Source organism: Cajanus cajan, chromosome 1, assembly GCF_000230855.2.
Source record: "Cajanus cajan strain Asha chromosome 1, NIPB_CcT2T_4, whole genome shotgun sequence".
Classification (NCBI taxonomy): Eukaryota; Viridiplantae; Streptophyta; class Magnoliopsida; order Fabales; family Fabaceae; genus Cajanus; species Cajanus cajan.
The window spans coordinates 82,157,200-82,182,421 of record NC_138517.1 but is presented as its reverse complement, the minus strand read 5'-3'; the positions used below and the strand labels follow the sequence as shown (position 1 = coordinate 82,182,421).

The window sequence follows — 25,222 nt, the reverse complement described above, 5'->3', positions numbered from 1 at the left end:
AAACTTTTTAATGTTAAGAAAGGAATTAGTTGGAAGCAGGACGACTGAGACTTGATATCATCAGATTCTTCAGCCGTATTTTTTAAACGAAAAAGATTAAGAAAATAAAAAATAAAAGAGAGAGACAGAGAGAGACAGAGTGAGAGAGAGAGAGAGAAGGAAAAGGGATTAATTAAAAATTTACATGGAATAAAGTAGATTACTTTAGTTAGAAAATCTCCACTTTAGTTAGGAATTCATGGGCTTGATTGGATTGGTCTAACCGAAATCAAAAATCTAAATTAATCATATTTAATCAAATTGGTTTGGTTTAGATTTTAGCTTTTTTTTTTTTTTTTTTTTCTAGTATCAAACTAATCAGATTAAAATTAAGTTAATTTGGTTAGAGACATCAGATTATAATAAAAAAGATAATCATTACGTCGCTAGCAAGGCCTTCCTCTATCGGAGTTTGAGGGGCGAGGAGATACTAAAAAGATAAAATTTCCAGAAGTTACTAAAAAAATTATTTTTATATAATAACTTACTAATTCGTGTGTGTGATTATTGTTTTAAAATTGTGTATGATGTATAAGACTTCTCACTAAGCCACATAAAATGGTCCTATCAGCTCATAACATCCTTTCCGCAGCTAGTTTACCCTACCATTAACTAAGCACAGCCACAATATTTGTCTTCTAAATCTGTTTGTGAGGAGTATGCTGTATAGTAATCCCATCAAAATCTGTTTGCATGGAGTATGCCGATTGAAACATGTAGTAATCCCATTTGATGTCTGAACTCTGAAGTATGTCTAAGTAGGTCAGTGAGTAATCAGTATAGAGCTTCTTTGAAGAGAAGCGGAGGTCATGGTCATGGGGGAGTGGCTAAAAGTGCAGGGTGATCATTAACAACATCCTCGCTCAGCAAGCGCATTGCAGCTCCCTCAGAGAATTTCCTAGCAAACAAAAAGCATGGAACGGATGTGGAATTTCTGCGACACCATTCTATCCGGTACTCAGTTTCATAATAAACATGGTTGATGCCCTGTATAAAAAAAATAAAAATAAAAAAATAAAAAAAACGAGAGAAAAAACATAGCTGCATTAAAACATGTAATCACTTTAGCAAATACATAAGCCTTGAAATCTATCTTGGAGCAAAGAATTATTTTCCAGAATGTAGAAAAAGACAACAATCTTTCTTCATTATTTTCATTTATGGCCTTTATTCAAATCTCGTCATGAACAGTGGCAGTTTGGTTACTGATATGAATGTATCTTAATATAAGGATCAACACTAATTCAAGAAATTTCTATTTACTTGATTACTTCAATAATAGATTTCAACCATGCCAATTCTAACCCACACAATATGTGCCAGAGCAATAAAAGACATTAGAATATCATTAACTGAATTCTCGTTAAAAAAACCCTGATGAATTGCTGGATATTGAGCCTTCTCATTTGTCCACCCCAAAAATGGTTAAATATCTAAGCTTAAGTCAAGAATGAGGCATCAGAAGAAAACCTTTATTTCCTTTATCCTTTGAGGGCCAGCATTTGAATAGGTGAAAGTAAATGGATGCCAGCCTTTATTCTCCATTTTTGTTGCAGACTGGTTCCACAAGGTAAAGGTCAATGTTCTACGTTCAAGTTCACCTTCAAGGCCATGCATCTATAGAGAAGAGAAATGCATATTAAGATTATAAACGATATCCATGCAAATTAATCCTTGAAAAGTTATTGCACATCAATGACAGCATTTTATCAAGGTAATTTGTGAATAAAGCAGAAGCAAAAATAAATAGGATTGAAGAACACGCCCCCCAAACCAACATAGATAATGATAAAGAAATAAATATCTCAGTATCTTACTGCAAGCAGTGTCTGCACATAGTGTTCATCTGGAATACAATTGTGCTGCTTCTGAAGTTTCTGCACTTGCACCAAAACCATAGCAAGAAATTATCAGAATGAGAAGAAAAAAAAAAACTATATCATAAAATGAGTACCAAGTAGCATCACAATCACTGTAAACATCATTAGGGTCTCAGCGTAATTCATAAAATTCTATTGTTAGAAACAAAACAAAAAAGACTCGACCTCTTTTCTATGGGGTTGAACAGTAACCCATCAGAACATACTTTGCAAACAGATGTAGATAAAAGGCAAAATAACAGGGGAGCAAAGGGAGAAAATTTAAATAGCAATTCCCCACAATGCTTGAATAATCACTAATCAAAATTCAAATCCGACAGCTAGATCTTTAACAATTATTACTTGATAAAACCACATGCTACTAGAAAAGGGTAAACAGGAACCTTTGAACTCCAAGTACTAATATTCCGATATATGTTTTTTATTCTTTTGAAACATAGTATTTCAGAAGAATTCCACTAACTAGAAAATTACAGATACATCCTCCCTCCATATCAAGGTTTTGAAGACCATAGCAACCACTGAACTTGAACCAATAAAGGGAAGTTTCCCCAGTTTACTATTTCCAAAGCCAGTTTTCAGTATTACTATTGTGGTTCTTACTTAGTCTGAAAGCTTGACAGGCCAGTGATCTACTTTTTCGATTCAAAAGGTCAGACCAGCCAGTCCAGTTTTCAGAATCAGAACTACGTTATTACTATAAGACATTCTACATGGCTATACACAAACTAATGTTCAAGATAGAAACTTCACATAGCTCGGGGTATACATTTATTATACACTACACAGTCAGCCAGATTGCATGCCCCAAGTTCCAAAATAAAAATGATTTTGAGCTCTCAATTCAAAGCTTTTTTCTAATGTTACATCAGCATTAAACCCACTTTTGCTTGACCATGATCACAGCGATTCTAGAAGCCAGTTACAATTATTTGGAACTATCAGCACAATCAACATAACTTCAAAGTACCAAAACTGCCTTGAATAATTTCCAATCGAAAGCAAAGAATTTATGGCACTAATAATATTATGCATAACAGATTAGGACAACATGGTAGCTACAAGTAACACAAAAGTAGAAAACTAAAATTAGAAGACTTACCAGATTCAGCTTTCCCTTTCTAGTATCAATTGGTGGACGTCTCTGTCAAATGAGAAGAAAATTAGACAGGTTTTTTTATTTATTATTAACACATTACAGTCTTACAATTGGTATTTAGTACAGTCTTGTATAGTATTTATGCTAAAAAGCATACAATTTTGAATTCTATGACAACTCTCATATAAATATAATACTAACTTTTAATAAATCAATACAGGAGTATCAGAATCCACATGGAATTGTAGTTAAACTAACTTGTGATCAATTACATACCTTACAATATTTCTTAAAGACAGAAAAGATAACATCATCATCTACAATCACTTCTGCATGCTTACGAACTACGGTGATCCACTGGAAATTCAAAATAAATTCAAATTAAGACATAATTTCAAGAAACAAATGTTAAAAATTTTATCCAATAACCTCAATGTAACAAATAAGGTCCATTTGATATCAAAAGCAACTCAGCTAAGCTTTGATTAAACTCCCAAATTAGAAATTGCGCCCATAACATGACAAGTGGAGCTTCTTGACTTTATTAGAAGGCACTTAGAAGAGTCAAATTTGTGGAGCAACATTGGTTGTAGTTTTCAATCAGAGTATCAGACAACCAAAAACCAAGGTTTCCTCTAACTAATTTGAAAATGGAAGGCATATCTTGCCTCTATATTTTAAACCATTAATCAACCTATAGTAAACAGCTTAAAACTAACTCTACCTGAAAAGCAAAGTGAAATGGAACATTGGGCACAGTTTTGCAACCCTTACTGGTTTAGAAATTTTTAAAATAAATCAGTCATATGAATTCAGGTTGATTTGTAACTAGTTTGAATTTATTCTTAGTCTGGTTGGAATTTGTCATCAGCTCCAAAATTTTGTAACCATGACCAGATTTAAATATAAAGGAAACAGAGAAACTTATAATTCAAATATTAAGAGAAAGTAAAGAGATAATGCTAAAAACAAAAAAGAAAATAGGGAAAAACAAAAGAGCATCATTAATACAAATGGAATACACTAAACCAATGCTATATATTGGTTTTTCCCAAACTGCATTTAACCGAGTTCAATTAGAACTAGTTAAAGCTTTTGGTACTTTCTACTAACACTCAAAATTTAAAAAAAAAATAGTTCCATTGTATCTAGTTCTCTAGCTTTTAGAGTTTGGCTAGCCAAAACAATGCTTCTCCTTTAGCAAGCAAGTATCAGCTAAAATTATGTGTTTACAAGAAAAGGCTACATCTAACCAGTAGGTTCTGAAAGATTTCAGTAAGTATCAACTAAGCGTTGGTCAACAGAATAAAACAAACAAGTATGATTGGAAATAACAATATTGAGGAATGACAAAGAAAAGAAAAATAACCTGGGACCCTTTACGCCATTTTTCCCTTGGTATCTTAGGGGACATTTTTGGGTTGTAGCGGCCCTCCTTTGCATCAAGAAAACTGCAGCAAAAACAAACTAGTTTAATCCACCTTTGAAGCATATTCTTTTCAAAAAGATGAATAAGAAAATGCAAGTTTGAACCGATTACAATTTGATCATTCAAAAAAGAATTAGTGCTAACTGCTAAGCACCTCAAGAATAATAGCCTTCTTCTACCTGTCCACGAAACTCCTAGGAGAAACCATGACATAATTGTACACGTAGGAAAAGTTGTACAGAGGAACACAGCTGCACATGGAAAACACACTCAGATTCTTACCAATGAACAAGTAAGTTTGCACAAACATATGCCAAGTCCCCACCCACCCCTGCCCTCAAAAAAAAGAAAAGAATAAATCAAAGAAAGAGAAACAAAGAGAACAACTCCCAGGGGAAACTTGTGTTATACAAGACTCGAAAACACCAACCTATCCGAGAGAAGAACAAATCTTTGATTTGCAGGGTCCTCTAAAGCTGCTGCCAGTAACAATCTTTCAGCCTGAATCATACTTGACTCTCCCCATAAAACCTAAAATATGCAACACTGAACTCACATAAGCAAGGAATACAACGACACGTTGAAATGCAGAACAAAGCACAGACAGCAGTGTTACATTTATATGCTCAAGCACAGTTGCATGCACATATCGTGATAAATGCATAAATCCTTGGAAAATAAAAGTGCCAAAAATCACTCGATTATAACAGAATAATACCATCACCTCCTTGGCATTCATTGTTATAAGTTTTTTGCATTCGGAGATTGTTAATTGTTGTCAATTTCTCCATCATACAAGCAATATATCATTTAAGTTAAAAAGAATTCCCCCCTTGATAGAGAAGAGAGTATAGAAGTGCATCTCCATTATGGAAAGAAAAAAGGTCACCTGAATGCTATTAGTGATTTGTCGACCGTAGAAGAAGTGGGACTTGGTGGTTGACTCATGAAACACAAACCCGGGCGCGGAGTGAACGTAAATCGAGAATCTGGAAACGTGGGCGTTCTGCAAAAACAGAAAGCGGCGAAGGAATTGAGTTGAGATGTTGGAGAAAATTGAGAATAGCTGGAAACGGAAGGAGAGTGGGTAACCTGGAAGAAAGCGTCCCAGAGGAAATCGAGAGGGAGGTTGCGGCGAACGAGGAAGAGGAAAGCGATCTTGGGAGGGCCATCGAAGAAGAGGCGTGAACGAGAAACTTGAATTGGGGGTTTGGGAGAGTGGAATCTGAAGAGAGAAGCGAGGAGCAAAACGACGACGCAGGAGAGGGAAGCCGAGAAGAGGATCAGCATTTTCCTACTCATGGCGTGGCGTCTCTTGGGCACGCCTCTGGACGCCATTCCTCCCTCCCTAGCTCAGCTATAATAATAATAATACAATCAAGTTATAAGAGATGGTGCAGTGCAGAATGCAGATGCAGGAACTGTTATGAATAATAATTAAATTGGTTGTTTCCATTTTCACGGGGACAGGTGGTGGAAAACGTCACACGCTGCTTCGAAAACGTCAATACGTCGTCGTCGTTACCAGGCTTTTGACCTGTCCTGCTCCTGGGTCCCACATCACTAACACTAACACTAACCGCCACCTCCCCCGCCCCCGCCCCCGCCCCCGCCGGCTCCTATGCTCTTCGCTCACCAAACCTTTTTCTTTTTCACATTCAATTTCGATTTTCTTCTTCTGCAAGGATCGTTGCACACCTCAACACCTAATCAAATTTTCACCCTAACCATATTTTTTCACTTCAACTCATAATATTTCTTAACTATAAATAAATACGGATTATGAGTATTATTTCTCTTTACAAATATTGTTGCAATTAATCCCAACACAATCTTCATCTATGCTACATTAAGTAATTACTAGTTAATTGAATGTTTAACAAAGTTAATAGATTGTATTAATCGAGACTCCTCTTCCGCAACATGAATCAAGGTTCCAATTTTCATTAAAAAAAATATGTTCATGTTTAGTATTTGGTCACTTCTCTAATATAATTGTATTCAAAATAATTTAAAATAAATTGATTTCTTAACCATGTTTATTTTATGCAAAAAACAAACTAGTTAATTGAACTTTTAAATAATTATTCGTGCATTATTGATTACTTTAAATATAAATATTTTAAAATTATAATAAGGGTTTGTATAATTAGTTCTTCTTTTTTTTTTGAGGGGGTATAATTAGTTCGTATAAAAGCTTTAAAATGTGCTTTTTTTTTTAAATTACTAGAAATTGAAAAAGAAAATAAAGTTAATTACTTTTTTTATATATTTCAAGTCATATAAAAGTTTCTTCAAAAGTCATCATCTTTCCCTTTTCTTTTCGATTTAGAAAGAAAGACATTTTGATGCAGGAGTGTATGACTAACAAACATTCTTTTTTCTTTCATATTTTAGGCTCTACAAACAAACGAAAAATTATTTTTTTTAAAATGTGTAGCTTTATTTTCTTCTTTAATTTTTCCTCTTCTTTTCATCTATACCAATCTTGGAGTATACAAAAAATTTATACCCATTGTAAGATTGGTGTTGAACAACAAGAAGTTACTTTTTACATAATTTTAAAATTATTTTTTAAGGGAGTTTTTTTTTTAATAATAGAGAAGCTTTTTTATATTCAAGAATCATAATTCTTAAAAATTATAAATTCAAGAAATCATGATTATTAAAAATAGTAAAAATTTATTTAGTTATTTATAAATACTCTTGAGAATATTCTTATAAAATTATCAAAAATTAAAGATTTTTATATTTGATTATAATAGTATATTCTTACATATATAATATTTTTTACAAAAAATATTCTTTATTAATAAAATCATTATATATATATTCAAATTTTATTATAAATATGATATTAAACTATTTTAAAAAATTAAAATCTTATAATTAAAATTTTTTAAATATAGAATTCAACAAAAGAAAGAAACAAAGAAAAATATTATATAATAAATAAGAAGGATAAAAATGTATTATTTTATTTTATTCAAACTATAAATAAATAAATAAACAAAGTGTTAACAAATATCATTGAACTATAAAAACATAACAAACTTTAATAGTATTATTAAAATTGACAAGATCAAAAAATAATGAAATATCACAAAGAGAAAAATAGAGATATGAGAGAGAGTAAGAAAAGGAGAGTGAGAGTGACAAAAATAGAAGGAGAAAGAGAGAGGAAGAGGGACACAGGGAGAAAGAGACATAGAAAGAGAGAGAGAGTAAAAGGAGAGAGAAAGAGAAAGATTTTCTATTTTAAATAGGATATTTTTGTTGAAAAAATAGAATAAAAATGATTATTAGGAAAATATATTTCTAGGACTTTTTTTAAAATAGTTAAGAAACTAAAACTCTTCATTTAAGATTATCATAAAAATAAAAATATTTCGCGTACCAAAAGTCTTCTAAACTATTTTTTTATATTTTATTAAATGACAAAGTTTTAAACTTTGGTTTTTTTAAATATTTTATTTATTTTTCATCTTTTAAAATTTTGAAATAATTATTTTTTTCTCTAAAAATGAGAAAATTTTCATTTTTATTTATTTAAATCATTTTTATTTATTTTCATGTCTCAAAATTTTGAAATCACTACTTTTAATCTCTTGATTTCATTTTTATACGGATAAATAATGTTTATTTTAGGATATGAAAAATATAAGAAGAAAAAAAACAAAGTTACTAAATTGAATGGTTTGATATTTATGCTCGTTAACCAATAATCACAATTTAATTTATGATTTGGATATGAAGTCACAATTTAAAATACTACTTTATCTTTATAAAGATCAACCAATTCGATAGAAAGGAGTTATATCTCCCTATGTGAAAAAATAAAAAATTCATATGCTAACATGTACATTAGTGTAACATTTGAAATAGTTACTTTTGTCCTTTATTTTTTTAATTATTCATCTAATCTTTTGTTAAAACTCAACATTAATGAGTATGACATATATAATATAGAGACCAAAAATCATAATTTTAGTATTTTTGAAGGATAAAAATAAAAAAAGAAATGAAAAAATTAAAAATAAAATAAATTTATTTTATAAAAACTAAAAATATATTTAAATATAAAATTATCTTTTTACTTTAAATAAATAAGATTTTTAAAATTATCTTTAAAGACTAAAATAAGTTGCTTCAAATGTCATTTCCAATCCCTTAAATAACGTTTAAAGTTTACGTATTGTAAATAGAAAAAAGTTGTTAAAATGAAAAACTTTATTAAAAATGATCGGTTAAATTATTCAATAAAAATTAGTATGAATATTTCATTAAAGTAAATCATTTAAAAAATTGTTATTAATATACCTTTTACATATTATTATATACTTTTTGACCTTCTCTCGAAATTTGAATTATTATTAGAATATATAAATTTTTGTCTCTTTCGATATAACTTTTATACACAAACAATTATTCGCAGTGTATTATCTACTTTTCTTTCTACCTTTGTATTGTGTTTTTTTTAGTATTCAATAATAGTAATAAAATTCAAGGCACCGTGCATTCTTTTTTTTTTTTTTTTTTTTAATATGATTCACGTAGTATTTTAAAGAATAACGTGATTTCCGTTGGTCAATGAGTTGTATTCTCATATATTAAATTTATATAAAATGTCTTGGATATAAATTTAATTTAAATAATTTATTAATCTAAATTAAATTCAAGTGCAGATGAAATCTTAGTCTTTTGTCTCCAAATATAAACATGTGGGACATTATAGATATTGAATTAATTGACATTTTCAAACATATAAAATCCTATTTGACCCTTGATCCCAAAGAGAAAAAAGTCCATCCGTACCTAAACGATAAAATCGTTTAAATAATTTTCCATTGCTTATAAAAGTAAATAATTGTTGATTTTTATTCTTACTTGTTGCCCGTTTTTTATAGTATATGTAACACTCTTCTCGTTGTAGTAGGTCGTGGAGCTTCGATATACTCATTAAAATTAGTACTTTCGCTTGGTCATATTCTAAACCCAACTTGACACTTACGTTGCGACTGAAATTAAATAAGAATGAGTAAAGAACAGAAAGTTTATTGCCATATTCTTAATGTTGATTACGTCGCATATATAGTTAGTCTTTGCAAGTAATTAACCAAGTAAGCAACCATTACTAATGTGTGTCATTTTGACACCCCCAAAGGGAACTAGCCAATGGAAATTAAGTGATTGCTGAAGTGGGAAAGGACAGCAGGGAAAGAGTCAGCAAACGGGCCAAGTCCTCTATGTTCACGACCTCTTCCCATGCCTTTAGTTTTGGTTAATTTCGATCCTAAACATGTATAAAAATCATGCCAACCAATTCTTAATTTCCATCTAACCAAATTGAATCCTTCATTATTCCACTATCATCCCATGGCCTCCTTACAAATCTCATCCATATTTTCCTTCAAGAGAAAACACTTCCCTAATGTCCCAAAATTCAGACCAATGCCTTCATTAGTTCCAAAAATATCAACCAAAAATTCGTTTCATGAAACAAGCCCATTTGAAAAGAACGTGACACCAAAAACATTGCATGAAGAAGAAGTTACACGTAACCTCAATATTCCCAACAACAAGTGTAGCACAACCATCATCACTCAATTCTTTACAATTTTAGAAATGGTCTCCGACAGGGTCGAAATGCACCACAACGTTGGCTTGCAACGCGACAATTGGAACACCCTTCTTTTGAACTCCGCCAACATGATTACTCTCAGTGCCGCAATCATGTCCGGTATGGCTGCCACGTGTCCAGTTGGTTCGAATGAAACATTATTGGCCCTAAAACTATCATCCACGCTTTTGTTTTGTGCTGCCACAGTGTTACTACTCGTGATGAACAAGATCCAACCCTCACAACTCGCGGAGGAGCAACGAAACGCGACGAGGCTGTTCAAGCAGTTGCAGACAAAAATGGAAGCCACTATTGCTCTCCGGAGTCCTTCAGAGGAAGACGTGAACGATGCGATCGAGAAGGTTTTGGCTCTCGATAGAGCATACCCACTTCCACTATTAGGAGCCATGCTCGATAAATTCCCTGAAAAATTTGAGCCTACAGTGTGGTGGCCAAGGCCTATAAGTATAACCACTTCACAACACACGAAAGAAGAAGAAGAATGGGTGGAGTGAGGAAGGTTGTAAGTGACAAAAAAGAAAGATTTCGAGGATAGCAACGTTTGGTTGTGTGTTTGTAAACAATAATAATAATGGGGGTGACCCTTTTGGGTGGATCAGTGGGTGCTGTGGTTAGTTCCTTTGAGCATGGTGGTCAAGTGGGTATGGTGTTATTGAAATGTATAGAAGCTGTGGACTGTGGAGGGTTGTTGCGTGTGTTGGAAGAGAAGGATTTGGAGAAAAGAGAGAACGAGAGGGAAGGTGTTTGAGGAAAAGTTGGGAAGAAGAGGTTTGCAGCTGAGACCTGAGAGAGCTTGCCAACAAGTCTGCTTCATGTCGTAGGGAAGGAATTGGCATGGATGAATTTGCAAGCAGGTTTTTCTAATTTCTAGGTATCTTTCGTGTTGGAATCCTTCATTGTTATTGATGGCCAGGTAGTAGGTAAAAACACTTTGTCTCCTAACATATACAATTCGTACTTTTAATTAAAATCAATAGCTAGAAACACACTAATTTAGATATATATATTTTTTCTTTTCATGTGATAGATATCTATTACATTTAGTCTGAGATTAATCTTCCTCCCACTGACGAGACTATAGATAATTTGATACCTTAAACTCTTAATAATAAAACTACTCTAATCAATTTGTCTTTTTCTTTTAACTCTATATTTTATAGAAACAAATAAATTTGTAAATAAATAAATAATATAAAGAGAACAATAATTCTCTCGAATAACTCCTCCTAAATATTTCTTTCCTCCAATAATTTTATTCTATATATAATACTGTTTTATACAACATAAATTATTGCTACTAAAAATAATTATAAACAAAAAATATATCAAAAATAAAAGGAAAAAATATATTAAAACATTTTAATATATACAAATTATCATTAGATTTCTGCAAAATTCAATCGTTATATATTATAAAAATTATTTTTGTAAAATAAAAGGAAAAAAAAGGGGGGGAAAAGAAATATGAGTATATAAAATTAAAACAGGGGGAAAAAAGCTATTTTTATTTTAAAAAAATATTACAACTAAGTTAAAAATATCAAAATTAATTCTACAAAATTGAAAAAAAAATACTATCATTTCATTAACATTGATAAAATTAAAACAATATTAATTAATATTAATAAAAGATTTAAAACATTTTCATTAATGAATCCAAATAATATACATTGTAAAAAATTATAATAAAAATCATTTATAGTATTGTTTATCCTAAAATATTATTATAATAAGTTATATTCACATTAATCATTGACTAATTATTTTTCTTTCTTTCTTTTTTCCACTAATTATTTTTCTTTCTTTCTTTTTTCCACTAATTATTTTCCTTTCTTAAATCACTAACTTAATTTTTTGCAAAAAAAAAATGGATAAAAATAAATATATATTTTTTAAAATTTTAATCATATTTCTAAAATAATCAATTATTCAATTTCATATTTTACCCAAAATTATAAACGTTACCTTTTATAATTTAGAAATTTTAATACTTTATTATCATTAAATTAAAATAAATTATATTCTCATTTTTTTTACACCAAATTCATATTCTCATTAATTTTCTTTTTTCCTAAACCAAAAAAAAAAAATTCTCACTAATCATTGACTAATCAAAATATTAGATTTTTCATTAAAATAATTACACCAAAATAAATCTTACCTCATGAGGAATCTTGTGTTTTTCTTGAGGAATCTTTTACTATTACTTATAGTTATTTGACCACTTATTCGTTTAAGAAATTATGGCATTATACATGAAAAGAAAAATACACGTTTTTTCTTTATATTGTTGGCATTGATAAAATTAAAACGGTATTATTTAATGTTAATAAAAGAAAAAGTTGAATATATATATATATATATATATATATGTATATATATATATATTATGTAAAAGAAAATTATTTCTTTAAATATTTTGACTAAATTAAAAAAAAATCAAAATATCAAAATTAATTTTGCATGTTGTTGGTCATCAGGTGGTCAAATTGGTCTCAAAATATATATAAATAGGTTATCATTAAGACATTAATCCCTTCAAATGCTAACATGCCATTCAAATTTCAACTAAAGATAATTTTCATTAATTATTTTATTCGGAATGGTTACTAACAAAAGCCAAATTCAATTTTTAAAACACATTGTGGTCTATATTCCAAAATCAATTTTTTTTATTTTTTTTTATTTATGATCAATTATATGTAGCAATTTTGAAAGTTACATCGAAAAATGGATTAAAAATTTTAGTTATTGATATGAAAATAAAGAATCAAATAATTTTTCTAACATCTACAAATAAATTTTCAATAATTTGTAACAACAAGGTAGTGTATATTTAGTTTTTAATATTATTTTTGACTTATTATTAATATTATTATACTTTATATTTATTGTTGTCGTTGATTTTCAATTATGTAATCAGTTAAATATCAAATCACGTGCCCAACTTATCAAAATAAATTGAATTTAGTATATATAAAAGTCGTGTAGCTTTTTTATAAAAATATTTTTTAAGAAATTGGCCAGCAGAAACAACACTCCGCTAGCGATCAATTATTTGAGAGGTTTTTTTTAATTTATTATATTTTTAATTATTATTTTATCTTATTTTATATCTTATTTTTTAATTTATTATATTTTTAATTATTATTTTATTATTATTTTATCTTATTATATTTTTTTATAATATTTAAATTTAAATATATTTTTAATCATATAAAATGAACAGTTTTGATTTTGGTTCTTATAATTTTTTTTTTCATCTTTCTAAAATTTGTAGGCATTATTATTCTTTTGTAAAATACTTTTGATTCTTGTAAAATGAGAATTTTGATTTTAGGGTAGAAATAACATTTATTTTAAAAATTTATAAAAAATTTAAAGGTGCCACACATTTATATGATACCATTAATTAATAGTTATATGGGTAACACTTGAGATGATAAGTTAATCTTTTAATATGTAACTACCTTTGTAAGCGGTCATAAAGCCTTAAGGTGGGGACTCAACTCACCTAAATTCTTATTATATAAAAAAAAAAAATCATTTAACCTTTTAGTAAACAAGTAAGTAGTAAAAATGATTAATCCTTCTATTATAAGTAACAAAAAAACATTTTTATTTTTAAATATAAGAAATTTCAATTACTTTTACTATGATTTTTTTTTTGGTAATTATGTTATTGATACAAAGTATTCACTAACTTTACTAATGACTAATTTCTATTAAAGAATAATTGTCCACTTTTAGTGAAATCCCTTATTTCAATCACATTTTTTTCATATACAAAAATCCAACCTAAAACCTAACTTAAGAAAATTGAGTCTAGTACCACTCGAACAAACGACTTATTGGTTAATTTATAATCTTTTACTTGGAGAACTTATTTAAGCATTCATAACAAGAATAAATTAAGAATAATATTATGAAAATAATAAAATTTCATTCAACTAACTAATTTCTTTAATATGTGTGAAATCAATTTTTTTTCCTTAGAATAAAGAACAAGGGGAGTATATAATAATATAGACTAAAACCAATAGTTCTAAATTTTATATGAATAACAATTTTTTTATAGGTACTAAAATCAAAACTTGATCATTATACAGGAACTAAAATCAAAACTTGATCATTATACAGGAACTAAAATCAAAACTTGATCATTTTACAGGAACTAAAAATATATATAATCCTATAATTATTTCTTATAATATTTATTGCTAAAATAAAAATATATAACTTCTTCCTACCAAGTTGATCCATTTAAGAGTAAAGTGGTAAGTCCACTCAAAACTTCATGCACAAGTAAGTTTCAAAAACAAGTTCATATAAGTTTGTGTATCAAACAAATTTATTTTGATCAATTAACTTATAAGTTGGTCAAAAAAACATACAAAAATAAATATATCCTTATAAGTTCACTCTTGGATCATGTGTCTTGAGCTAATAAGGTGAATCCAACTACTAGCAAACTTGAGTTGAGTTGAATTCAAGCTGGAAAAAAAGGTTTATGTCAAACTCGAGTCGAGTTGCTATCTGAACCAAATATTATCTAGTCAAGCTAAGCTAAATTGAGATTGACTTAGTTTTACTCATTTTCAACCCCAATTGTGGGGATAATGTTTGATGGGGCGATCGTGGCAGTGAAAAGATGTTACAGTTTTGTGCAATAAATAAAAGCAATAACTTAATATGTCATATGAATGTGTTTGGTGTGGGGATATGTTTGGTGTGTTGCACTTGGTGAGTTTTGGATCTTTGCAAAAATATTTTGTCATGATTATATAGAAATTTCATGTGTAAATAATGACTACTCTTTGTGTATGTTTTGAATTTTATGAGTACACTTTGCATGAACTTTCTTTTTTAATTAGTGTACATCTTGTACTAATTAACAAATAATAATAATACTTCTTTGTTTTTTTTTAAAAAAAATTCCTAATTACTATAAATGTAATAAATGATTTGATATTTGATCCCACATTATAAGGTATAAATTAATTTACTTTTTGGACTATACCTCACATAAATATATACTTTCATGTATTCTTGTTAAGAAGTTTGTTGGTATCATATTATTTTTTATTGGTTAAAATTTATTAAAAATTATAAAATCAATAGATATAATCATTAAATAAGATGTAAAATTTACATAATTTATTGATTTTCAATATAATTCAATCAATAAAAGTGTATTCTCAAAAACTTGTTGCTAGCATTTTTCTCTTGTTAATATCAATGAAATATTCAAATTCAAGTCAACCAGATCACAAATATCGATTTTAACTCATTCTTTATTGAAGTACATATTCACTGAATCTCTCACCTCTTAACTTTGCACTTATTGACTAAAACATTTTATTGGTTCTTATAAGTGATCCCCCATCATACATTACATAGAGGAGTTATTTTTCATCAACAAACACCAAGCTCAACCTAATAGCAAGTGAGGCTTAAAGAAAAATTTGTGAGAGATTTTTTTTTTGTTTACTTTAAATGAGAGTTATATGTTGAGTGCTTTTACCAAGATTTGTGTGTGTTTTGCTTCATAAAAACTAATATTATATTTCTTTTGTTGGTGGAAACTAGACATAAAAATTGAACTTTATTAACATTACTCTTAGGTCAACCTTGACAAAGGCCATCCAAATAGTTTCACCATTAGATCCCTTTCAATGAAGCAAATGAACACACCTTTAAGTTTTGGGGAAAAAAAACCACACGTATTTTATTTAATAGTTGTTTTAGTTGTTTTTTTCTATTTTATCATACATCTTTTGTTTACTATTTTTATTAGTGGATTAACAATGATTTATAAAAAATATATAGCTTAAATCAACTTTTGATTCCTATAGTTTTGTGAATGTGCAATTTGTCTTTTGAAAAATTTATTGCAAAATTGGTCTCCTAACTATTTCCAAAATTTAGCAATGTTTCATTATTAGCATACCATCCAAAATTAAATAGAAAAGGTTAAATATTTGTGAGTGACATTACCTGACAATTACATAGTTACGTAAATTAATAGTAATGTTAAAAATTAAAGTCAAAATTGAAACAAAATTATTTTAATTGATTATAAATTTTAAATAAAATTTAAATGAAACAAGACATATATGTAGTAAAAATATATATTTTTGTTCCTTACATAGAAAACAACATGCCTAAGTAATTGTCAGGTAGTATCACTTATGAATACATCCATATATTTTGTTTAATTTTGAATGGTATGTTAATAATGGACTACATTGCTTAATTTTGAAAATTAAGGGACCAAATCTACAATAAAATTTCTGGAAAGACCAAAATTGCACAATTAAAAAATTATAAGAACCAAAAGTGGATATAAGTAAAAACAAAATATTCAAATTGTTTTAAAAAAATATTTATATCTTATTAAGATTTATGTTGTCTTAAACACTTGTATAAATGTTTTGGAGAACTTGTGATCCATCCATAAGTTGTTTTCATCTTATTTCAATACGTTTTGTTAGAACAATGGTCACATTGATATACCAACCTAGGACTTGATATACTATTTTAATCTTCCCATCATTAAGTCAATTTTTGTAAATCACAGTATGTTTTTATAAATTTCATTAATTTCTTCAAAGAAGAGTTGCACAAATCGAACTTAGTTTATAATTTCAATGCTTTAAATCTACATATGGATTGTTTCATATTACAAGTAGCAACGATATGTCGCGTTAAACCAAATAATTTTAATAGAACATAACCATTATGTGTAACTGCAAAGTTTTTTTTTTGTCGTAATATGATATTGTGATGTTCTCTATTTAAGATGGGGAGACCTTAGTCCAATAAATTTTTACCGATAATAAATACGTTAAAAAGAGTGTGTTATTACTAAAATTATGCAGAAGTTATAGGCACTGACCATTTTGGACACAGTACACAAAAAGGAAATTAAAGCAAAATGATGAAAATTATGTTGGAGGCGTGTAAAAAAAGGTCGTTAGTGTATGGCTGAATAACAAGGGAAAAAATCATTTAACTATTGACAAATGACAACGTCACAAAAATTTCTCTCAGAACAAATATTAAATTACCACGTACAACAATGATAGCAGTTATCATGGCAAAATGAGTCAGCTCGATTGAAGCAGCATTGGATCCCAATCAAGAACATTTAACTAAAGCTTCTAATTCTTTGACAGCGTGGTCAACAGCATAGATTATCATCTTCTTTATCTGTTTCATCGAAAGATAAAGCCATCATAAACAAACATATTATAAAGTTGGCAAACATCACTCTCCTTTTCAATTTGTATAGTTTGAAGCTCGCATCAAAAGGGATAGAGGGAAACAAAATGAAATAAGGAAATATGCTGGAAGCAGATTAATCACCTCAAGCTTATCTTCTCTGGCCCTGTGATTCTTAGGAAGACTACGAAACTCGTTAGTTAAGTGCAAGCACATATGAACATTTTCTGGGGACACAAAATCTGCAGCAACTTTGGTGCATGACTGCAAGGTTTACAATGTTGAACTTAGAGTTATAGATACACATCATAGAAGTTGAAATATGAGGCAATCCAATGTGTCGAGAGACGTTTTACCTTAAGATTCCTGACTTGGTGTGGACATCCAGCAGGAATAAATACTGCCTCCCCAAGTTTTTGCTCAAAAGTCCAAGCTTCTACACCTGAAAAGTCATGATTCATGTAAGGAGCTAATTGAATGCATTGATCAAGAACTTCGTAATTCTTTGTACTAACCAAACTCCTCCTTCAGCTTCTTCTTGTGTTCCGAAGTCAAGTAAAAACATTGGTCATGAATTGGATGGACAACCTAGTCAACACAGAAATCAATGAGCCTCAAGCATTAAAATGAGCATCAGCAGAAATGTAGACTAATTGAGTATACCTGTTCAACTGGAGAACAAAAAGTATGCCTAAATTCTTTGCAATGTTTTCTTAGATATGATTCTAACTTATCGGTGTCCTCTCTCCGAAATATGTCCCAAAGAGCACCACCTGTTTCTTCAGATATAGCGGTCATATCATTTGGGAAGACCTTTCCTCCATTAAGGCATTCAGCAACTCTATCTTGAGCACGACCCTCTTTCTCATCCTGGGCCTTGTGTGCTTTTTTCAGTTTTGAGATAACAGAGTTCTGTTCATCAGTTAATGTTACCTCAGCTGTGTGAGTCAAGATATTCACCTGTGAAAATTATTGAACAATAATTATTGAAGAACTAAAGGAATGCTAATATTCTACATATCAAGCAAAACTAAGGTTATAATGCTACTTACAGCATCAGACATATCACAGTGAAGTTTTGTTACTGAATCCCCTCTGCCAAGTTCTTCTTTAATCCCATAAGCAATATAGGTTTTTGGACCCAAATCTGGCTTTATGACATGGGGTGGCAACCTTACAGCTAGGTTGAGGATCCCAGCTCGAGGATCACTATACTCTTGAAATGGCAAGCACCGAATGAACTCATCACAATGGCGGGGCAAAAGATCTTCAAACTTGTCAGAGGGTGGCCAGTCTTTTAGCTTCAGCATCTCTGGCCAGAGATTTCCATACATTCTTCCTTGCGTATAACCTGTAAAGAACGTACGAGTGTTGATTTCTACCTGCAAAGGTTTAGAAGGGTGAATGTTGGTCCAAATTCTAGTATTATACATGCATGAAAAACTTGGAAAAATTTTACATTTTAATATTAACAAGGTACTGGAATTCAAGCTCATTATAGGTAGATTCCAAAGTATAAAATATATAAACATTGTTCATTAGAATATAAAAAGAAATATCACATTACATCACATGCTTTATATTTTATTTGAAAATGATATTATTGAGAAATATTGGTATTAAGAAACAAAGGGACAATAGTAGCAAACCTCACAACTAGCCAGGCAATCGATGGCCTTCACATGTGACATATTTGGGCTGATCCCCGAAACCACATTTTCACATAATGCTCGCCATGTGACTGTTGGCTCCCAACTTAGACCTGTCCCCTGTTTAAGAACATCACGAACTATGATTGGTTCACCCTTGGTCCAATGTTTTTGGAAGAGAAATAGTCCTCCATCTATGAGGTCACTAGACAATGGACAGTATATATTATTATCATTTGTGCTATCTCTAAAAGCTGCTCTTATCGTAGAATTGCAACTTGATATTGCTTCTTTCTGAAGAGTTGTTTGTTCAGTTTTGCAAATAAAATTTAGCATGTTTCGAGCTTTGGCTTCCAAGTCTGATATCCACCCATTTGGAAGCATGCGTTTCAGCTCCAACACACAGCCACCACAGCCCCCCATATTTTTTGGAGCACATCTAATACTTCCATCACTGTTGGCATTCCATTTGGTAAATATCTCATCATGACCTTTTGAAGTTCTTAAATCAGGAGACACTGATAAAGGATCTCCACCATGCATATAATCATATCCCCTATTCACATATTGAAACTTCAGTTCAGACCGGGGTGTTATACTTCCATTGCGTATTTCTTTGCAACAATTAAGGCAGATTTCTAAGGAACAATTGGGACAGCTTCTATGAAGGTCAGTTATTGAAGTAGCACAATGGTCACTGCTCCAAAAACAAAGAAAAATATATTATAAAATATGGAAGGAATCAAGATAGTATATTAAGCCAAGGGACTGATGCAATACCAATAGATACGTTCATTTTCAGCACAAGAAGTTCGTGGTATCTCAATCTCAGAAGATGATTTTCCTGGCAAGAGGTTATTGTCAGTGATGTCTTCAAAGTTGTATATAAAAAAGCTACGAAGCTGAAGCTTAATACCTTGTATTTTAGCATCAATATCTTGCTCTTGACTTTGTTCTTCATGAATTTGTTGCATAAATGGAAGGAGCAAGTTAATTATATATTGGAGATATTGAACCTTTTCGCCATCTGTGATGCTTCTGTTAGAGGTCTGAACATAGATATAAAATTAGATGGCAACATAATGAGTTAGAAGATATAGTTGTAAGACAGCACAGAATATATACCTTAATCATTCCTCTTGAACGCAAGCAAAAATTGCAATTGCAATTCTTTTGGCAAAAGGGACACTCTTCTGCAATATCTTCTGCTGACATATTGGGATACCTATGTGCAAAATGAGAAATAGTTACATTTTGCAAGGGTATCTCATAAACTAAATGAACAAATGCACACCCTTCCAATGATTATTTATATATAAACTACTATACCATTTCCGGATGCACCACACACAGTACATTTTCTGACATTTAGTACAAGGTACGTATGCTGTCCTTTCCTTCTTCCTGCATTGATGACATATTTTGGAAGTGTGCCCGGCATTCTGTTAACACAAAATATCAATACAAGTCTCAACCTACCAAAAAACATTATCGTAAAGTAAGACTTTTCGGTGTAAGGAGCAAGCATTGAGAAAGACAATCACCTTCACATTATCCAATTTTCTAGCTTTGCTTTTGGAATTTGTCTCTGAAGGAACAAAATCTGTTTCATCTTCCAAACTGTTAATCGAGATATCGTCTTCAAATTTTCTTTTCTTCAATGAAGAAAGACACTTCTTTGGCTCTCGTCCTTTACAAGTCCTCTTTGAACAACAAACCATAAAGCCTTCGTCCTTTTTTGACTTTGATTTTATAATATCTTGTTTATGAATATCCTGAACCTTTCTCTTCTTTGAAATTCCGGAATCTCTTAAGGATCTTGGGATGTTGCCTGTATAGTCAACATATTGGTTTGACCTTTCTCCTAGGGCAGTACTGTTCTTTACATAGGACAGTGTGGTTTTTTCTCCTGAGTTTGGATTTTTAAAACCACATTCGCCATTTTGTCTCTTTCGAATTCCAACGGATCTTGAGAACCTTAGGAACTCTAACTTATCTTCAGTCTGTTGGTTTGATTTTTCTCGTCTTTGAAAAGAAATTTTCATTCTTACTGCATAAAGAACAGTAAATAAGCTCAAATAATTGCAAACAGTCAAACACCCCATTATTGAAAAATGAAACATAGGTCATCAATTTATCACTCATTCAACCATCAACACGTCAATCTTTCTATAGTATCTAGAGTCCGGTTAACATATTCTGTCAGGATAAAATATCAATTAAAATACCTGCACACACGATACTACCATCATAAGTTCATCACTATCACATTCATAAGCATGACATAGGAAACTGAGCATCAATGTAACCTACTTGCCTTAATATAAACCAATTTTGAAAAAACCAAAATATAATTCGGACTAATCCTATTAATCCCATTTGATGATAAAACTCACTATTTTCTTAACCTAAATATATTCTAATGGAGAGTTAAAGACTAATCTTTCAAACTAATTGTACTCTCTCAACATATATTTTTTCATAAATACGAATTTGATGATCAAACTTTTATTCACATATTTAAGAAACATTATTATTTATCAACTATAATGCACTAAGTGGGTATATCCAATTATTTACAATTCTTCAAATGAAGCCAAAACAAAGCAGTTAAGATGAGTTGACTAGAGTCAACTCAGCAACGTGAAATCCGTTTTACATCCAAGGCCTAAAATAAAAACAAAAAAGGTAAAAAAACAACAACCAAACAAACGGGGATTTCAACTGCATTCACGAAAAGATAGCAGAAAGAAAAGCAGATCAACAAGGTTCCGAGCGATTCATACTGCTTCACGTATCATGACTCATGAATTGCACAGGACGAATAAAACGCATTAATGACCAAAACCAGGATATTAGAATCACTCATAGAAACCAAGAAACGAAAAGAGAGCCAACCTGATTATTATGAACGAAACACAAGAGAATGTTTCAATAATCGGTTTATCCCCGTTGGTGTCAAGGATTGGATGATAAGAAATTCAGAATGAAGAATGAGAGTGTAACTGTGGCAGCAAACAGGAATGAAGAATATAGAAACATGTGAATTTGTTTGTAACCCAAGTACATATATAGAGATATATGGCATAAAGAACGAGAGAGATTTGATGGTAGATAACAAAAGTATATAAGGAAAGCAGATAATTCATACAAACACAACTTTTAAACAAAATCTATTTTAACTTTACAAAATATATTGAGAGAACCCGATCTTAACTAAAAACTAGTTAGTTACTGGTAATTCGATCATAATCGATTAAAATAACTATTTAAAAAATCACGTTTATTTTATTTATTATTTTTTTTTTAAAATTTTAGTAATTCAAATATGATTTGTTATATTGTTTCGTTTTTTCCCCCTCAAATCATCCTTGAAATTCGTACTAAACATGTCATTTGTACGAAACTACATATATTTTACTTTCAGTTGTTACTTGCTGTGCAAGTAAGTAGGTTTGACTCCAAGCTTACCTTTTCTTTGAAACGTATAATCTTATCTGATCAAATTCAATTTCCAAATTATTACATAATCGCAATTTTAAAATCTTAAAAGATTCTAATACAGTATTATTTGATATTTTATATTTTCTCACTTGAAATTTTCTGCATAATTATGGATCATAATTTTTTTTTAATGGATGTGAGATCTCTCCTATAATCACAATATAATAAAAATTTGTTCTAGATTTTATATTCATCTCTCTCATAATAAGATATTAAATGAAAAAAAGTATTCAATACATTTATATATGCGCGTGAAGGAAAAATATAAATTCTTTAGAGATGTAAGATTTTTTTAAATAAGTAAATTATTGTATTAATACATACAAAGTATAAATCGTGTCATATATATATATGAAAAAGTTGATAATTTTTTTTATTCTCTCCTATCCTCCTAAATGTAACAGCAAGAAATCCTATAAAATAGAATTTTAACATATATTTTATAATTGAACATACAAAAAAAATTTCTTGAGCATTCTACTTTGTATAAAATTCATTATAAATTTATATCAAATCCCTACTCCTAAGACATCACATAGCAAAAAGAAAATTAAAATTCATTATAAAAAATCTTCACCTCTCAACATAATAGTTTCTTGTATTCCAAATGCACCACACAATAACTAATCACAAATTTCCATACTTTATTATTATATATTGATTCTCATGTAATTTCGTTTTGTTAAAAATGATGTAGTGTTATCCTAATAAAACAATGTTATCCAACTGTAACACATATTTTCAACTGTCAACTACCACTAGAAGAAATGAGAACTTAATTCTATCTTTTTGATTGAATGAGTACATTTCTTCTTCTTCTTCAAGTTGAATTCCCCTAACAATCAAATTAATCTTAAGAGGTAGTACTCAAAGTAATTAACACTTTTTACACGCCTTGTATAATTTATTTATCATGATATTAACATTTGTGCAATATAAGAGATATAAATATACATAAATATATATACGAGGAAGTTATAATAATATCGGTGTAATTTTTACTAAATATTATAATGTTCAATAACTTTATATTAAATTTGATTTTTATAAATTCAACTATTAGATCGAAAGTTCATATCACTTTATATATTTATATTAAATTTTGTAAAAATTGAACAACAACTTAAAGGTAATCAAAGTGTTTATATTTTGAAATGTATATATTACGTTAATTTTGTTTTATAAGAATGAAGTATCTCATCTTGAATTAATATAAAATTTTGTATATATATGATCTAATAGTAAAGAACTTTCAATCTAATGATTGATTTTACAAAATTCATATTTAATATAAAGTTATTAAGCGGTGTAATACTTAATAAAATTATAACGATGTTATTATAACCCTCATATATAATTATATATATACTATAATTAATTACTATGATCAAGTATTTATAACATTTAATATAAATTTTCTTGTTCACTTTTAACAAACAAAGATTAAGAATTTTTTATTTAACTAATTAACCACCCTTTCGTTTCGTGTACTGCAAGATTTCAAATAAAATAATTATATGAAAGATATTGTTTTGTTAAATATGAAAAAATATTTTTAAGATAATAAAATCAAATAAATATTTTTAAAATTAAATAAAAAATAACAAAAACAAATTATTTGAATAAATATTTTTTAAAATCAACCAGAAATTGAAATCGAAACAAATGGAGAAGATGAGGAAGCACATTAAAATGCATGTCTAATCCTAGCTACTGTGTTGCCCTTCCTTGAATATATGATATAACCTCTTATTTACATCGTCATGTAATTGTTTTCCCATATATCTTTCAACTTACTAAGAACACCTCCGGCGGAGGGTGCTTAACGTGTTGCTTATTCTTAAGCAATGGACCTTATAAGAAACTCCAGTTGGACCTATCCTAAATTTATTTAAACCAATCAATTTAATTAAAATGCATTAATTATGTTATTATTTAATTATAAATATTATGTATGAAAGATTAATAATTTTTGTACACATATAAGTTATTTGACACATGTGTTCCTTAATAAAAATTAAGGTTAGATCATGACTTAGACAAAGAGTCATGATTGAAAGTACCACTTTATTTTTATAAGGACTACAAAAAATTGTAATAATTATTTTAAATATATAGTTAAAGTGATTTTTAATCAATTAGTTAAAATTATAGAAATATTTTTGTCAAAAGTATGTCAAAATTAAAATTTTAAACAAATATGCATATTTAATAAAAAAATTATATTTTTAATTAATAATAATAATAATAATAATAATAATAATAATAATAATAATAATAATAATAATAATAATAATAATAATAACGTACGACAACATATTTTAAACTTAAAATATTGTGTATACTACTTAACCTACACCATTAGATTGAATCTGGTGGTTAGAAAAATTGATATAGACTATATATATTTTTTACCAAATGTAATTATGTTCAAATCAAGTAAAAATGTTCAAATCAAGTAAAATTATTATGTGTGGTAAAAATATTTCGTTGAATTTAATTAATCAATAGTATTTTAGCATGTCTAATATACATGTATTATTATTATATATATATATATATATATAATTAAAATTTATAATAAATTATATTTATAATTTTCTTTTGGTGAATTGACAGAAAAAAAACCTCAATCAAGAATCAATTAAAAATTACTAGGAATAAACAATATAAGTAACATCTGCCTTAACAAGAAAGGCAAAAAATGGTAAAACAATATAAAAAATTCTCAAATTAACATTAATAGATAAATTATAA

At 29.1% G+C, this 25,222-nt stretch overlaps 3 protein-coding genes across 4 annotated transcripts; 1 reads left to right on the top strand and 2 right to left on the bottom strand.

The window, feature by feature from the left end:
- Positions 1 to 493: 493 nt before the first annotated feature.
- On the bottom strand, positions 494 to 6,036 carry LOC109804602 (glycosyltransferase BC10). The gene is made up of 10 exons (XM_020366455.3): positions 5,540 to 6,036; positions 5,337 to 5,453; positions 4,878 to 4,978; positions 4,627 to 4,698; positions 4,388 to 4,469; positions 3,295 to 3,375; positions 3,022 to 3,063; positions 1,857 to 1,916; positions 1,510 to 1,656; positions 494 to 1,026 (listed from the first exon to the last, which is right to left on the bottom strand). The coding sequence occupies exons 1-10, from the start codon at positions 5,783 to 5,785 to the stop codon at positions 853 to 855; spliced, it is 1,122 nt and encodes a 373-aa protein (XP_020222044.1). The 5' UTR covers positions 5,786 to 6,036; the 3' UTR covers positions 494 to 852.
- Positions 6,037 to 10,072: 4,036 nt separating this feature from the next.
- Positions 10,073 to 10,582, top strand: LOC109803837 (putative F-box protein At4g22030). Its single transcript, XM_020365511.3, has one exon. The coding sequence runs from the start codon at positions 10,073 to 10,075 to the stop codon at positions 10,580 to 10,582; it is 510 nt and encodes a 169-aa protein (XP_020221100.3).
- Positions 10,583 to 16,828: 6,246 nt separating this feature from the next.
- On the bottom strand, positions 16,829 to 23,451 carry LOC109803836 (lysine-specific demethylase JMJ26). 2 transcript variants are annotated; one of them, XM_083064749.1, is made up of 13 exons: positions 21,860 to 23,450; positions 20,506 to 21,011; positions 20,291 to 20,403; positions 20,087 to 20,186; positions 19,878 to 20,010; positions 19,742 to 19,805; positions 18,962 to 19,658; positions 18,365 to 18,694; positions 17,976 to 18,272; positions 17,828 to 17,900; positions 17,669 to 17,754; positions 17,457 to 17,576; positions 16,829 to 17,300 (listed from the first exon to the last, which is right to left on the bottom strand). In XM_083064749.1, exons 2-13 carry the CDS (start codon positions 21,004 to 21,006, stop codon positions 17,229 to 17,231), a joined length of 2,586 nt encoding a protein of 861 aa, XP_082920875.1. In that variant the 5' UTR covers positions 21,007 to 21,011; positions 21,860 to 23,450; the 3' UTR covers positions 16,829 to 17,228. The 2 variants fall into 2 exon arrangements, with proteins under 2 accessions (XP_082920875.1, XP_020221099.2); XM_020365510.2 differs by having other exon boundaries at positions 20,506 to 23,451.
- Between the last annotated feature and the right edge of the window lie 1,771 nt (positions 23,452 to 25,222).

Excerpts from the sequence above, each read along its gene's own strand:
- LOC109803836 (XM_020365510.2), bottom strand. The coding sequence starts at position 21,084 with ATGTTTCATTTTTCAATAATGGGGTGTTTGACTGTTTGCAATTATTTG. Across the intron at positions 19,659-19,741 it reads GAAAATGAACGTATCTATTG|TGACCATTGTGCTACTTCAA; the intron begins GTATTGCATCAG and ends TTTTTGGAGCAG. Across the intron at positions 17,901-17,975 it reads TTTGTTCTCCAGTTGAACAG|GTTGTCCATCCAATTCATGA; the intron begins GTATACTCAATT and ends TGTGTTGACTAG.
- LOC109803837 (XM_020365511.3), top strand. The coding sequence starts at position 10,073 with ATGGTCTCCGACAGGGTCGAAATGCACCACAACGTTGGCTTGCAACGC.
- LOC109804602 (XM_020366455.3), bottom strand. The coding sequence starts at position 5,785 with ATGGCGTCCAGAGGCGTGCCCAAGAGACGCCACGCCATGAGTAGGAAA. Across the intron at positions 4,979-5,336 it reads AAATCACTAATAGCATTCAG|GTTTTATGGGGAGAGTCAAG; the intron begins GTGACCTTTTTT and ends TGCATATTTTAG. Across the intron at positions 3,376-4,387 it reads AATGGCGTAAAGGGTCCCAG|TGGATCACCGTAGTTCGTAA; the intron begins GTTATTTTTCTT and ends TTGAATTTCCAG.